A 15,356-nucleotide genomic window follows, 5' to 3' on the forward strand; every position below is an offset into this window, starting at 1 on the left:
TCATGGTAATGCTACGTACTAAGAGGGCAAAGGATAAGTGCATTTGGGCAGGTGTGCCATGACTCACTGAATACTTGTGGTACTGCAGCAGACTACTCAATGTTTAGCATGGACTGCCATCTTGGGGCATAATAATAATTTTAAAGAAATGACTGATAATTTAGAAGTTAATTTATCTGGAGACATTTGAGTTTTCAACTCTTAAGGTGGATGTGGTCAGTATTAGCCTAATTTCTTTCTTCGCAAGTCAATAATGAGCCTTGTGTACTTAAATGATAGCAAAATTATGCTATATGCCTGCAAAAACTTTATACTTAAAAGTTTTAAATTACGTTAACTTTAAATTATTTATGATTTAATTAAAAAAGAACCATCCAGAATAATTTGAGGGAGATAGTAGGGTGTGCTGCAACAACATAGTCATATATCAGGATTTCAGTCTGTTTTGAAGTTAATTTTAGATCTGGCATACTTGCGGGACAGCATCTAACATTTATTTTGAAATATGGTTCTATTTGTTCAGTTCAGAAAAGTGACTATGTAAAAGTGGCATCTTTACACTGCCGCCACCTAGTTGTTTCTGTTAAGTTTAGGAGGACAATGGGGCAGTATTTTTTTTAATAGCTTTTTACTTCTGATATTTTGGCCAAGAGGAAAAACTAGGAGTTAATGTGTTCTAAAAAAACAGTAATTTATCCGTGACACTGGTGTGTATTTATTGAAGTCAGCGGGATTTCAGTGGGCAAAATTTGATATGAACAGGGTTACGCCATTAAGTCAGCCAGGACCAAATATCAGTTTCCAGTGAATTTTTCTTTTGTGGTGAGACGTGAAAGATTGCCCTGTGTTCTGAATCCATATAGATTATACACAAAAGGAAGCTCAGGTAAAACCCTCTTTTTACATACAAACCTCAAAGAATAGTTCATATGAAGTCATTTGAGAGCAATGAGAAAGGCCATGATGCCATTTTTAGTTACTTTTCAAGGTGTCACATGGCCCTATTTTAAGAGCATTTGCAATTAGCAGTAAATCTTACAAGATGGAGCTTGTAAAATAGAAACTTTTAATTGAAACCTAACTTCTAATTATTGTATTCAAATGAGTACGTATTTATGTTCCAAGTGACCTTTCTAATATGTATTTCCTTAAATTTGCTTTCTTTCAGCAAGACCCACAACTCCTCTCTCGGTAGGCACCATTGTACCCCCTCCAAGGCCTGCTTCAAGACCAAAGCTATCTACTGGGAAACTTAGTGGGATTAATGAAATAGTATGTATTGATTTTTTTTTTTTTAATTCTCCATTGTAACTTGATTTTAGATATACCATTCATTTACATTATTACAGTGGATTTACTTTCCAGCCAGTGTACCAGGAATCACATAATCAGATTTTTCACTGTCACCAGATGGACTCAGTAATTGTTCATGATAACTATATTACTATAACTAAATAATTCTTAACAGAACTACAAAGGTCCAAAACATAATTTTTTTGCATCACCTGATTGGTTTTATTTGAGCAAACAAATAATTTGATAATGAAAGGATAGCATGTGTATGAGATTGAAATTTTCGAAATGTGAAAGGGTAGTGAAGTTATTTACAAAGCTCCATTGACTCAGGGATATCACTAAGGCTTTGGGGAATGAATGGTATTAAGATGATCTTTATCAGTCCTGTGTTGACATAAGCAGCCTTGCTGTGACTTCTCCCTCCCCTTGGTGCTGTTTGGTTGAGAAAGAAGGTGGCAGATTGCAGCAGCAGCCCATCAGTATAGTGAGAGGTTCCATGCTGCCTGCATATCTGTTCACTGCCTCCAGTGCAGGTACACCTGCCAATAAGGAATGTGGCAAAGAATGTGAATATCTAGAGAGCATATCAGACCAAGCCATGCTTAATCTCCTCGAATATTAGGATTCTTTGGGTTTCATTTGACTTATTGACTTTGAAAAATATTGTTGCAGTAAGATCTTCCTGTCTTTCAAAGTAGCAAGATATTTTCAGCATATTCTTGTTATAGGCAAAATTCTGGTCTTCTGCTTTAAAAAAAAACAGAAATTCCTTTAAACTTTTGCATTTCTGTAAGGTCAGAATTGGGTTCATTTTGAGATTCTTTTCTCAATCCAATATGAAATTATAGTAATTGCCCTTAGACCAAGGAATCCGCTCTACATGTCTTCATAAGTAAAGAGAAGAATTTAGCTGGTACTCTTCTGCTATAAAGAAGACTGGAGGCTATATTTAGACTGGAGGCTGGCTGATGTTGTGTGCATATACAAGAAGCGTTGCAGAGAGGATCCGGGGAACTACAGGCCTGTCAGTCTCACCTCAGTGCCGGGGAAAGTCATGGAACAGGTAATCTTGAGTGCTATCATGAAGCACATGCAAGAGAACCAGGTGATCAGGCCCAGTCAACATGGGTTTATAAAGGGCAGATCTTGCCAAACTAACCTGATCACCTTCTATGACAAAATCACTCGACTACTGGATGGGGGAAAGGCTGTGGATGTAGTCTTCTTGGACTTCAGTAAAGCCTTTGACACAGTTTCTCAGGGCATTCTGCTTCAGAAACTGTCAGCCTCTGGTCTGGAGAGGCGCACACTCTTCTGGGTTGAAAACTGGTTGGATGGCCGGGCCCAGAGAGTGGTGGTCAATGGAGTTAACTCCAGCTGGAGGCCAGTTACAAGTGGAGTTCCTCAGGGCTCAGTACTGGGTCCAACTCTGTTCAATGTCTTTATCAATGACCTGGATGAAGGCATTGAGTGCACCCTCAGCAAGTTTGCAGATAACACTAAGCTGGGAGGAAGTGTGGATCTGCTGGAGGGTAGGGAGGCTCTGCAAAGGGATCTGAACAGGCTGGACCGCTGGGCCGAGACCAATGGCATGAGGTTTAACAAGACCAAGTGCCGGGTCCTGCACTTGGGGCACAACAACCCTATGCAGCGCTACAGACTGGGGGAAGAATGGCTGGAGAGCTGCACGGAAGAGAAGGACCTGGGGGTGTTGGTTGACAGCCGACTGAACATGAGCCAGCAGTGTGCCCAGGTGGCCAAGAAGGCCAGCGGCATCTTGGCTTGTATCAGAAATGGGGTCAGCAGCAGGTCCAGGGAGGTTATTCTCCCTCTGTACTCGGCACTGGTGAGACTGCACCTCGAATACTGTGTTCAGTTCTGGACCCCTCACCACAAGAAGGATGTTGAGGCTCTGGAGTGTGTCCAGAGAAGAGCAACGAAGCTGGTGAGGGGGCTGGAGAACAAGTCTTACGAGGAGCGGCTGAGAGAGCTGGGGTTGTTTAGCCTGGAGAAGAGGAGGCTGAGGGGAGACCTTATTACTCTCTACAACTACCTAAAAGGAGGTTGTGGAGAGGAGGGAGCTGGCCTCTTCTCCCAAGTAACAGGGGACAGGACAAGAAGGAATGGCCTGAAGCTCCGCCAGGGGAGGTTCAGGTTGGATATCAGAAAAAAATTCTTCACAGTAAGAGTCATTGGGTACTGGAACAGGCTGCCCAGGGAGGTGGTCGAGTCGCCTTCCCTGGAGGTGTTTAAGGAAAGGGTGGATGAAGTGCCGAGGGACATGGTTTAGGGAGTGTTAGGAATGGTTGGACTCGATGATCCAGTGTGTCCTTTCCAACCTTGTGATTCTGTGAAAGTATCATTTTGCACAAAGTTACTTTCATTTGATACTGTTTAGAATCGTAGAATAGTTTAAGTTGGAAGGGCCCATCAAAGCCCATCCAGTTCCAACCCCCCTGCCATGGGCAGGGACACCTCCCACTAGACCAGGCACCATGTAGTGGCATTTCTGTATACAGGCAAAATAGCATTTAACCATTGAATCTTATGAGGTTCGGGATCTATATCCCCTGGTCTTGATCCCTTAAATGAGGCCCATGGATCTGCGTAATTGAAAATGACACAGTAATCCATTTTCACAAATCCTAACAAATCTAATTCTTGTGGTTCAGTTGTTCATTTTTGGAAGCCATCCAACCCAATTATTGAACTCATCAACTGTATCAGTAGGGGCGTTGTTTACAAATTGCCATCTGTCAGAGGGAACAGGCCAGTTGTGGACAGGTTGTCCTACCAAGCAGGTTGTAAAAGGATTTCCTGGATTGGATAGGTCTCCACAGAGCCTTCTCGTCTGCAGGCTGAAAATCCCCAGCTCTCTCAGCCTGTCCTCATACGGGCGGTGCTCCAGCCCTCTGATCATCTTCATGGCTCTCCTCTGGACACGTTCCAACAGTTCCATATCGTTCATATATTGGGATTCCAGAACTGGACACTGTACTCCAGGTGGAGTCTCACAACAGTGGAGTAGAGGGGGATAATCATGTCCCTCGACCTGCTGGCCACACTTCTTTTTGATGCAGCCCGGGATATGGTTGGCCTTCTGGGCTGTACGCGCACATTGCTGGCTCATGTCAATCTTCTCATCAATCAACACCCCCACGTCCTTCTCCACAGGGCTGCTCTCAATCACATCGTCCCCCTTCCTATGTTGAAACCAGGGATTGCCCCGACCCAGCTTTAGGACCTTGCACTTGGCCATGTTGAACCTCATGAGGTTCTCACAGGCCCACTTCTCTAGGGCCTATTTCACTTCCACCAGCTTGTCTAGGTCCCTCTGGATGTCATTCTAACCTTCTGCTGTGACGACTGCACCACTCAGCTTGGTGTCGTCTGCAAACTTGCTGGGGATGTATTCAATCTCACTGTCTGTGTCATTGATGAAAATGTTAAACAGCACTGGTCCCAGTACAGACCCCTGAGGGACACCACTTGTCACGGATCTCCATCTGGACATTGAGCCAATGATCACTACTCTCCGAATATGACCATCCAACCAATTCCTTATCCACTGAACAGTCCTTATCAATCCATATCTCTCCAATTTAGAGAGAAGGATGTTGTGGAGAACCATGTCAAAGGCTTTACAGAAGTCCAGATAGATCACATCCATTGCTCTTTGCACGTCCATTGATGTGGTCACCCCATCATAGAAGGCCATAGGTTGGTCAGGCAGGACTTGCCCTTGATGAAGCCATGCCGGCTGTCTCAAATCACCTCCCTGTCCTCCATGTGCTTTTGCATGTCTTCTAGGAGAATCTGTTCCATGATCTTTCCAGGCACAGAGGTGGGGCTGACGGGTCCGTAGTTCCCAGGGTCATCTTTTCTACCCTTTTTAAAAATGGGCACAATGTAACCCTTCTTCCAGTCACCAGGATCTTCTCCTGATTGACATGGCTTTTCAAATATCATGGAGAGTGGCTTGGATTCGCCAATTCCCTTGAGAGTCTAGGATGCATCTGTATGTTCTGGGATTCATTCTATATGTTCAAGTTCCTCAGGTGGTCACGAACCTGATCCTCCTCTACAGTGGGAAGGGCTTTAGACCCTGGTTCCTATCATGTTGTCCATTGACTCAGGAAGGGTGAAGAGAGCAGTTGTCAGTGAAGACTGAGACAAAAAGTTAGTTGTTGAGTACCTCAGCCTTCTTGTTTTCTGTCAATATGAGGTCACCATTTTCATTCACTGGGGGTAGGCTTTCTTTAACCTTCCTTTTCTGATTTACATGCCTGTAGAAGCTTGTTATTCCTTGCTTCTCTTGTCAAGTTCAGCTCCAGCTGTGCCTTGGCCTTCCTAACTCCATCCCCACACAACCAGGCAGCGTCCCTATAGTCTTCCCAGGTCCCTTGTCTCTGCTTGCACTCCCTGTGCAGTTTCATCTTGCTCTTCATTTTGACCAGCAGGTCTCAACTCAACCATGCTGGTCTCTTCCCGAAGTTGGTAAGGTGACACCAGCCATGGAGACACGTATTAATAGACTAGGCTCATCTGCTTCTTCCAATGTCACTGCCCTCAAGTGGAAGGAGAGAGAAAAAAAATCATCTGGGCCCCAGATTCCCTCACTAGCGGTCTCAAGGCCTTGAAGTCGCTTTTAATCACCCTTGGGCTACGTACTGCAGCTTTGTCACCTCCGGCATGGAAGAGCACCAATGGGTAGCAGTCTCAGGGCAGTAGAGGACTGGGGAGTTTCCTAGCGATATCCCTAACCCAGGCTCCTGGAAGGCAGCACGCTTCCCTATGAGCAGAGTCTGCTCCACATATTGGACTCTGTGTTCCCCTCAGCAGGGAGTCTCCTGCAACTAACTCACCTTTTCTTCTTTGTGGCGGTTCTAGCATTATGAGATGGAGGCATTCCTTTGTTTGCTTTTCCTCTGGTGTAGATAGATCGGCACTCACATTGTCCACTGCTTGGTATTCCACAGCTACAACTTTGTATCTGTTGTGGAGAGGCACCTGGGGAGGAGTGGGCAGGGAAGGGGGTTCGCTTGCTGCCCCATTTGTGAACTTGCTTACATTCACTACTTCCTTTTAAGTCCCTGTCTACATTCTGGTGCGGGGACGATACCAAATCTTTATGATTGAGGGCTTTAGAAATTGGCTATTATCTGGGTACCAGTGGAAGACTTGTTAGTTGTCCTGATTATATATGAACTTCTTTTACACTTCCCATTGTCTGCATAAAAGCTGCATACCCAGCAACAAGAGTGATAGAACTGAAATTTAAAAAAGAAAAAATCACTCTGCCAAAGCAGATGCTTCAGGGGTTCCAGTACCTTTTAGACAGATTAATCCCAAAGTGATCATTAGTTAGTTTAATACTTTAACAGTTAGGTGAATTATAAGTTCATCCAGAGATTTAGGATGTGAGAGTCTCTAGGCCCAACTCCTATTCAAAGAAGAGCTGACTAAAAAAATACATCGAGTTTCTCGGGGATGTGCTGAGTTCTGAAAATCTCCAGAGAGGGAGATATTACAATCTCTTTGGGCAACCTATCCCAAGATTTAAACAGAAGGTTACAAGAAGGATTTTTTTTCCCTAACTTCAGCTAAAATTTCCTTTGCTCTTGCATCTCCAAGAAAAGCCTGACTCCACCTTCTTTGTACCCTCTTTTAGCTAGTGAAAGACTGCTAGTAGATCCCTCCTTAGGCATCATGTGCTCCAGGTCCTTCAGCCTCTCCCCTCTTTCATGTACTCTAGTCCCAGCTATTTCAGTTGCCCTCTGCTGGACTCAGTTCCAGTCTCTTAGTAGCTCTCCTTTAGCTCTGTAAATTCACGTTTGCTCCACACAAACACAGGGCTGTAGGCTTAAGTTCTGCTACAGTGTTATAGCACAATTATTGACAGGCTCCTACATAATCAAATATATTAGACTTAACTACTCAGGCAAAAAATTAGTAAAAATAATTTGTGAAACAAATAGAATTGATTCCAATGGAAAATGTGAGTTGTCTGTTTTAAACTAAAAACTAGGATAGATAAAGCATTAAAGGAATTGTGTTGAGAAACACTATGAAATTGATTGGGGTATGAATTGAAGAACTCGTCTATTTGTAATCTTTCTTCATCTTTTTAAAACCATTTTGTGTAATATTGTATTCTCTTTTGTTCAGCCTAGGCCATTCAGCCCTCCGTTGACCTCTAACTCAAGTCCACCACCTGCAGCTCCCTTGGCACGTGCAGAGAGCATTTCCTCAATATCCTCTTCTGCTTCTCTCAGTGCAGCAAATACACCTACAGTCGGTAAGTTAAATTAACCATTTTACCTTATTTTAGAACAAGCATAACTCTACTATTAAGTTCCACCAGCTAGAAAAAACATTAATTGGAGTTAGATGTTCCATATGTGAGTCCAGTCTAGGTACTTCATGCAATACCTACTTCTAAATGACACTGAGAGATAGGCAGTAGGTTTAATTAGATTAGACCATAGATCCATTTATGGTATGTTCTTTAGGGAAATATTTTTCAAAATTATTATGCTATTAATCCTTCTTTGGTATGCTTGTATATCTGTTAATGAAGCACAACATGTTAGCATGTATTTGTTCAGAAGATGTTATTGTATAGGTGAAGAAATATTTTGGGATACTGGTAAATTTTAATGAATATGACTGTTCATAAAATTGATTTCTTTTATATTCTTTATATTTTGTTTGTTTTCTTGTGATTGTGGTTTCCAAAAAAGATGGAACTAATGTTTCTTTTTCTTCAAGTTAGTGAAGTATATAAGCTAAACAGATATGTCTGTTAAAAACAAAACAAGCAAATGAGCAAAAAAACTGAAGATGAAAAGCAACTTAGTCATCACTTGTTCCCACTAATTTCAGATTTTCTCATGTCTATAAAGGAAAATCCTTCAGCTTTAGCAAATGAAAAGAAGGGAGATTTGTTTCATTTTATTTAAGACACTTTAACTTTTCTCCTTTAGCAGAATTGAAAGTCCTTTATTCCTGAACACTGTTACCACTTTAGTCCCAAGTTAAATCTGATGCTTGAGTTAATACTCACTGATCTGTGAATGTCACTGGTGCCAATGATTCCTCACCCAGGCAAGCATCTACACAGCTTCTAGTGGGAGTTCTGCACTTAAAGTAGTGCAGCTGTTTCTATCCTGCGCAGGACCAAAGCTATTATTGTAAGGGCTGCCCAGCCTTAGCTGCTACACTTAACTCTCCATCAGTTTCCCAAATGCTGAGAAGCATCACAGAAAGATGACTGATGTTTTGGTTGCCAAAGTCCATCCGGGCTCACTTCCTCAGGCCTCAGCACTGGTGCCAAGGAAACAAGTTGGTGGCAGAAGCACCAGTAGCCCCAGCTCTGAGTGTATGTGTTGTTGGAGACAATGACAGAGTGAAGTCGTGAGGTGAGGGAGGAGGTAAGGAGGTGTGTGCTGACACCAAGGTTTGACGTGGTTATTAAAGTGGCCTATCGACAATAAACGAGGCATCATCTACACTGTCTGTATGAGTTAAATGGTCCTGAAGAGCTGGGAAAGGACAGTGCAGATGGCTGAATACTCTTTGGGGCATGAGAGTATACTCTGCACTAGTGTCTGTATTCTTTTTATTTTGCACAATCCAGTATTTCCCTTACCCCATTGGTAACAATGGAGAACTGACTCTAATTATCATCTTCCAAGTGAACTTTAAGGCATGCATAACTGAATGTTTCTTTTATGCTTTAGCCTTATTCTGATTTGCAAAGTATTTTTTTATATATTTAGGTTTTTAACATATTTCTGCTTGAAATATTTTGTTTCCTTGCAATGTTTTGTTTCATTTAAATGTAATAGAGGATGATCTTTTGATTGGAAATCTTCCTACAATTGAAAAGCTTTGTGAGACACCACCAGGTATTGTACTCAAAACAGATTTATGTGTTAACTAATCATCCTAATACATTACACCTAATAAAATTTTATTTCTTTTGAAACAATTTTCTCCAGCTCTTTCTGGTATCTGGCAGACACAAGTCACTTGAAAGGTCAACTACTTAAGTTATTTGTTGCTGAAATCACCAAAACTAGATAAAGCCGCTTTTATGTAACACAGTCTTCTGTCTGTCACCCCTGCAAAACAAGCTGAAACTCAATCTTGCTTCTTGAGTTTGTCATTACTACTTTCTTTCAAGTAAAGTGAATATATTTTGACTTTGACAAATCTTATTCTAATAAGACAAGTAGGTAAAAATCTTTCTATACAGCCATATAATGTAAATCGTTGAAGATACATATAATAAATGTAATTTTTAAAAAAAAATATTTTCATGACAGCTGTTTAGCTAATATTAAAATTGTCTGAATATTTTTTCATAAATTGAACTAAACCGTTTTGATCAAGTTTATTTATTTGCCCTTCTTATGACCAGTGATGCAGTCTATTATCTGCAGGTTGGCAACCTCCTCAAGTGTGTCAATGCAACTGTTCACACGGTTGTATCACTAGATCTTGTGTCAGCATGGCTTAGGGGCTGTTAGTTGGGTGGGGCTGAAACAGGCAGCAGGGCACCAAAGCCAGCTTTGCTGACACGGCTGAAGGTGCTTGAACTGAACCTGTGAGCTGGGCTGCAGCCTGAGTTGAGAGCTCTGACAGCTCGCAGCAGGCATGGAAGGACCTGAAACTTGGTATCGCTGCATTGCGCTGTATTTTCAGCGGCAATACAACAAAATGACTTCCAGAGTTAGGTTAAGCAGTTATGTTTGTATCAATTAATTGTTTTTTAGGAGAGCACATAGATTTTTATGCATAAAAGGGCAACAAACAGCAAGAGCAGAGCAAATAAGAGAGAAACTCTCTCATTTGTAGTCCCTCGGATACACCTCAGAGGAATGTGTGTGTCTGTATGTATATAGATATATTTGCTTTGGTGTTGCCAAAAAAGGTAGAAGCAGCATTATTATTCCTAATAAATTTCGCTCTTCAGTCAAGAAATCAGTATTTATCCTTTACCAATAGGAATATATTTTATATGTTCTCATTACTCTGCATGATTTTCAAATATCAATATAAAAATAAACACAAGGCCATTATAAGTAAAAGATTTTAAACCAATTTATACATCTGTAAACAATCTGGTGTATTTAGTACAGAGTAATCACCTTCTATCTGTTCTACAATAGTTTGTTTTTACCTAGTAAATTGTGGGTAAGAGACAGGAAAACACCCAGGCAGCCATGCTGCTGCATCCATTCATGTGATCATAGAATAGTTTGTGTTGGAAGGGACCTTCAGAGGTCATGTAGTGCAGCTCCCCCTGCAATGAGCAGGGGCATTTTCAACTAGATCAGATTGCGCAGAGGCCCATCCAACCTGACCTGAAGTGCTTCCAGGCATGGGGATATCTACCACGTCTCCGGACAACTTGTTCCACTGTTTTGGCACCCTTATTGTAAAAAATTTCTTATACCCAATCTAAATCTACCCTCATTCAGTTTAAAACCATTACCACTTGTCCTGTTGCTACAGGATTTGCTAAAAAGCCTGTCACCATCTTTCTTATCAGTCCCCTTTAAGTACGGAAAGGTCACGGTAAGGTTTCCCTATAGCCTTCTGTTCTCCAGGCTGAAACAACCCCAACTCCCTCAGCCTTCCTCATGGGAGTGGTGTTCCATCCCTCTGATCATTTTTGTGACCCTCCTCTGGAAACACAGTACTCCACGTGGGGTCTCACCAGAGAAGAGTAATGCATATTTTGCTTTGGTGGAGTTTGGTATTTCATCAAACAGAATTTTTGATCGTTTTTAACTCTTTATTTTATTGCACATTTGCATCTTGAAATTATGATTTCTGGATTCCTGAGACTATTGAGAATCACGGCTTGTATTGGTAGTGTTCAGGGAGAGAAAGAAAATTTTGGAAACATGACCAATCTATTATCTGAAAGAATAAATAAAACAACCTACTATTTATATTGAAAAATAAATAAATAAATGTTTTTGTAGCCATCGTCATAATATTTTGTTCAAACCCGGAAATTCATTGATGAACGAAATATTGTGATGCTGGCTAGTAGACTGTCACTTTTGATCTCAGGAGGTCTAAATGTTGCTCTAAGATTTTTTTCATGACACTGAGAAGTATTCTGAAGATTTTACTACCTTGGGCAAGAAATCATGCTAGAGAGTGAGGTATGAGGTAGCGTAATTAGATCGACTGCTGTCTTTTACTCACTTGTTCTTATTACTTCTTTTGCTTAATCTGAACTTAAGTCTGATATCTCATATTAGACCATCTGTGAGGAAGGACCAAGGTCCCAAATTTCTTTCTGCTTCTGAAAGACTTCAGAAGGCACAGCCACTGTTTGAGAGTGAATAGGATTAGTTTACCTTGAGCAATATTATACAGAATCATTTTGTTTCTGCTGTATGGTATGAAAGAAAAGTTGCTCATGAAACAAAAAAGTTTGTGTCACCTTTGTGATAGATTATATTATGTGATATGCGCCACTTCAGAAGTGGTACGAAAAATTAGGAAGATGCTCTCAACTACTCTGCTGCACTAATAAAAAGACAGAACTTCTGGTACAGGATTTTATATTCAGTACACATGTAGAAATTTGGTGAAAAGAAAATTTCCATGACAATAGGTTTTGTCAGTTTTACACACACACAACAAACAAGTCTTAGCGTGAGGCCTGAGTTGATTTTTATAGCTACACATTGGAACTGGATTTTTATAGCTACACATTGGTACAGGTATGCACGAAGGCTTCTCCAACGGTTTCTGCTTAGGAATTATAGTCTTTGTTGGCTGAAATGGTTACAACAGTGTTCAACAGTTGACTTCTGTAGGGTGATATTAATGTATTGACGTGAAAGTTATCTAAATGAATTCTGTGCATTTCTGTGACCATTTTATCATACGTTTTTCCATACAATAAGCATACAGTAGGGATTATTTTTTTTTAAGTGTTCTTGTCAGTGTCTAATTTCCTTTGGATCTTTTGACTTCACTTTCATCAGTAGCCATTTTAATGCAGTGTTCTTCTGTCTCGTATGTATTTCCTTGCGTCTGTCCATTGTCATTATGTCATACTGATAGTCCTCTTTTCTTAGGCTGCTAAGCAGTGTTTCATGGTACAATTGTGCTGTACTATGTTTGTATTTTTCTACACACCTTTCAAGTAATACTGCACATTGTTGCTATGACCGTGATGGTGGTAACTCTTGAAAATTACAGGTGTCGTCAAACATTCTGAAATCTATTGCTAAGCTTTTTGAAAATTAAACCTATACACTGTATGTATTCTAGGTGTTTCACGTGGTCCCAGCCCTGTCAGCCTTGGAAACCAGGACACCTTGCCTGTTGCAGTAGCCCTTACTGAGTCCATTAACGCCTACTTTAAAGGAGCAGATCCCACAAAGTTAGTTAAATAGTGAATTGTTTTAAATGTAATAAGTTATAGTAAGAAAACAAGCTGGTTTTACTTTTATTGTTTTGAGGAAAAATGTATATACGTTAGAAGGGGGATTCAAAGGGTTTTTTCCCCTGGTATAAATGACAACCGTGGCTCATTGCTCTCTGTTGGTCTGAATTCTGCTAGGAGTTCATATATCCCTGCTATACAAAAATGTGTTCAGTGAAAACACTGAAAAGGAAAAGGGGCTTTATCATGGTTGGGTAGGTGCTACATGTAAATTTGGACAGCTAAAAGCACCTCATTCCCTCTGTCACATCCCTTGCTATGCTGCTTAGGCCTTGCCTAAGCACGATTGTGTCGTGTTTTTGAAGCCTGAAAATTATCCACCAAGACTACTGTATGCTTAACCTGCTAAACTTTTTACTTATTTCATGTAATGTCCAAGTTGAAAGTGATAGTACATTGTCACAGTGCCACATGACCTTCATTTGATTTTTCTGTTTTTAATTCAGTTCATCAGATTGTTAAAGTACAGATTTAAAGTTAGTATTAAAGCTAGGCAGTTAATGAGTTGCAATGAAACTGATGTTTTCATTCTCTTCTAGATGCATTGTGAAGATTACTGGTGATATGACAGTATCTTTCCCAAGTGGAATTATTAAAGTCTTCACCAGCAACCCATCTCCAGCTGTGCTCTGCTTCAGGGTAAAGAATACAAACAAACTAGAGCAGATTCTTCCAAATGCACAACTAGTATACAGGTTTTGTATTTTTTTCAATATAATAGTAAACTACATGATTTGTAAAATGTGAGTTGTTGTATATGTAAATCAGAATTCTCTGCAGTCTTATTGATTTACTTACACATAATTTAATTTTCTGAATTAATCTTGTTCACCTCAGTTTTCTCCACTGCCACCATTAAAAATCTCCAAGACTTCTGGACCTGAAACTTGTGCCAAGTATAACAGGAATCATAAAAACATAATTTGTAAATGTAGCTGTGTTTTTACATGCATTTTATAAATTAGTACTTTATACAGTAGAAACAATGGTAGGACTAAATGATGGAACAGTCAGCTTAAATGGAAAACAAGTAGCAGGAGCTATGTCTAGTCTTATTTGCCACTCACTAGTATATTTTTAAGCTGTATAATTTCTACAGTAGATCAGATCCTTTACATAACTAAATCTCTCAGCTGTGTAGCAGCATGCTTGGGACAGTTCTTAAGAAAAAAGGCTGCTGATTGAATGGCATAATGGTTTGAAATCACAGTGCTTTTTAAAACGTTTTTCAAATAACAGTTATAAAAGCTGTAATTATTTAGCAGAGTTCTGTTTCAGCTGAGCAGTTTCCATTTCACTTATTGGAGAAATTATTTGAAAACATTAAATGCTTTTAGATGCTCCTTTTTTTTACCTAACTGAAATAAATAATCAAAACACATGCATCTATTTATTTAATTTCGTTTTGATCATTCATACTTAATATAATGAATGATTCATACAAAACTAAATTTAATCACTTTTTGTCCTGATAGATTATAACTGAAATGTTAGCAGAGCTATATCTGACAGAGTGAATTATACCAAAAAAGTATAATTTTGAAAACAGTAAAAATGTCTAATATTCTTGTCTGAGTGCTGTAACACTTTAACTAGAAAGGATGCCTGTAGTGGTTACTTATGAAGTTAAAGCTATATGGTAATAATTTGACTTGTCATCATATATAATTTGCCTGATATTTATAGAGATTAAAGTTTTTAGTGACACATCATAAAGTTTTTCTGTTGACATCAGAATTTCTGATTCAAATTGCACTTGGTTGTGGAGCAGCAGAAAGATTTTCTACTAGTTCCAGTTATGTAAGTTGTGGAGCCCTCTGTGGTGATATGTAAGTGTCTATTTCATTAATCACAACAGTGTACTGAGAACTAAATTCTAAGTAAATTGGACAGACTACTGGTATGTAAGTCAATGTTCTAGGACATTCAACACATTGTGGTTATGTTTACTGTGTTGTACATGCTCATTGTCAGCTTTCATTCTGCAGGTGCAGTTTGTACTCCTTCTTAAGGATGGAGTTCCTCACTGTATTCGCAGGCATTCAGAGGAAGTCTTTGATTCTTAAGTGATTTGAATTTTGCCTTTGAATCAGTTTTCTTGAAAGCTTCATCGTTATTGAAAATTAACCTGATGCAACCAGAGCTGAAAACATTCTTGAGCTGCAGAACACCATGCTCCTGTAGCTCCCAGACAGGATTTTGCTTCTGTGGTCATGTGTGATCTTAGCTACATATAGAAATGATATAGACTCACAGAATCACTAGGTTGGAAAGGACCCATTGGGTCATCGAGTCCAACCATTCCTAACACTCCCTAAACCATGCCCCTCAGCACCTCATCCACCCATCCCTTAAACACCTCCAGGGAAGGTGACTCAACCACCTCCCTGGGCAGCCTCTGCCAGTGCTTAATGAGGCTTTCTGTGAAACATTGTTTCCTGATGTCCAGCCTGAACCTCCCCTGGCAGAGCTTGAAGCCATTCCGCCTTGTCCTGTCCCCTGTCACTTGGGAGAAGAGGCCAGCTCCCTCCTCTCCACAACCTCCTTTCAGGTAGTTGTAGAGAGTAATAAGGTCTCC

The 15,356-nt window shown here is 40.2% G+C and overlaps 1 protein-coding gene across 9 annotated transcripts in view; it reads left to right on the top strand.

Moving 5' to 3' along the window:
- Positions 1–15,356, top strand: part of FCHO2 (FCH and mu domain containing endocytic adaptor 2) — a 95,498-nt gene that overhangs the window by 68,465 nt on the left and 11,677 nt on the right. For 4 of the 9 annotated variants that reach the window (XM_054053701.1, XM_054053706.1, XM_054053702.1 and 1 more), the window contains 5 exons: positions 1,169–1,272; positions 7,465–7,594; positions 9,147–9,206; positions 12,604–12,715; positions 13,318–13,473. In XM_054053701.1, the coding sequence (XP_053909676.1) occupies positions 1,169–1,272; positions 7,465–7,594; positions 9,147–9,206; positions 12,604–12,715; positions 13,318–13,473 (562 nt within the window). The other 5 variants (XM_054053703.1, XM_054053707.1, XM_054053708.1 and 2 more) reach the window with 3 other exon arrangements.

This window comes from Cuculus canorus, chromosome Z, assembly GCF_017976375.1.
Source record: "Cuculus canorus isolate bCucCan1 chromosome Z, bCucCan1.pri, whole genome shotgun sequence".
Lineage (NCBI taxonomy): Eukaryota > Metazoa > Chordata > Aves > Cuculiformes > Cuculidae > Cuculus > Cuculus canorus.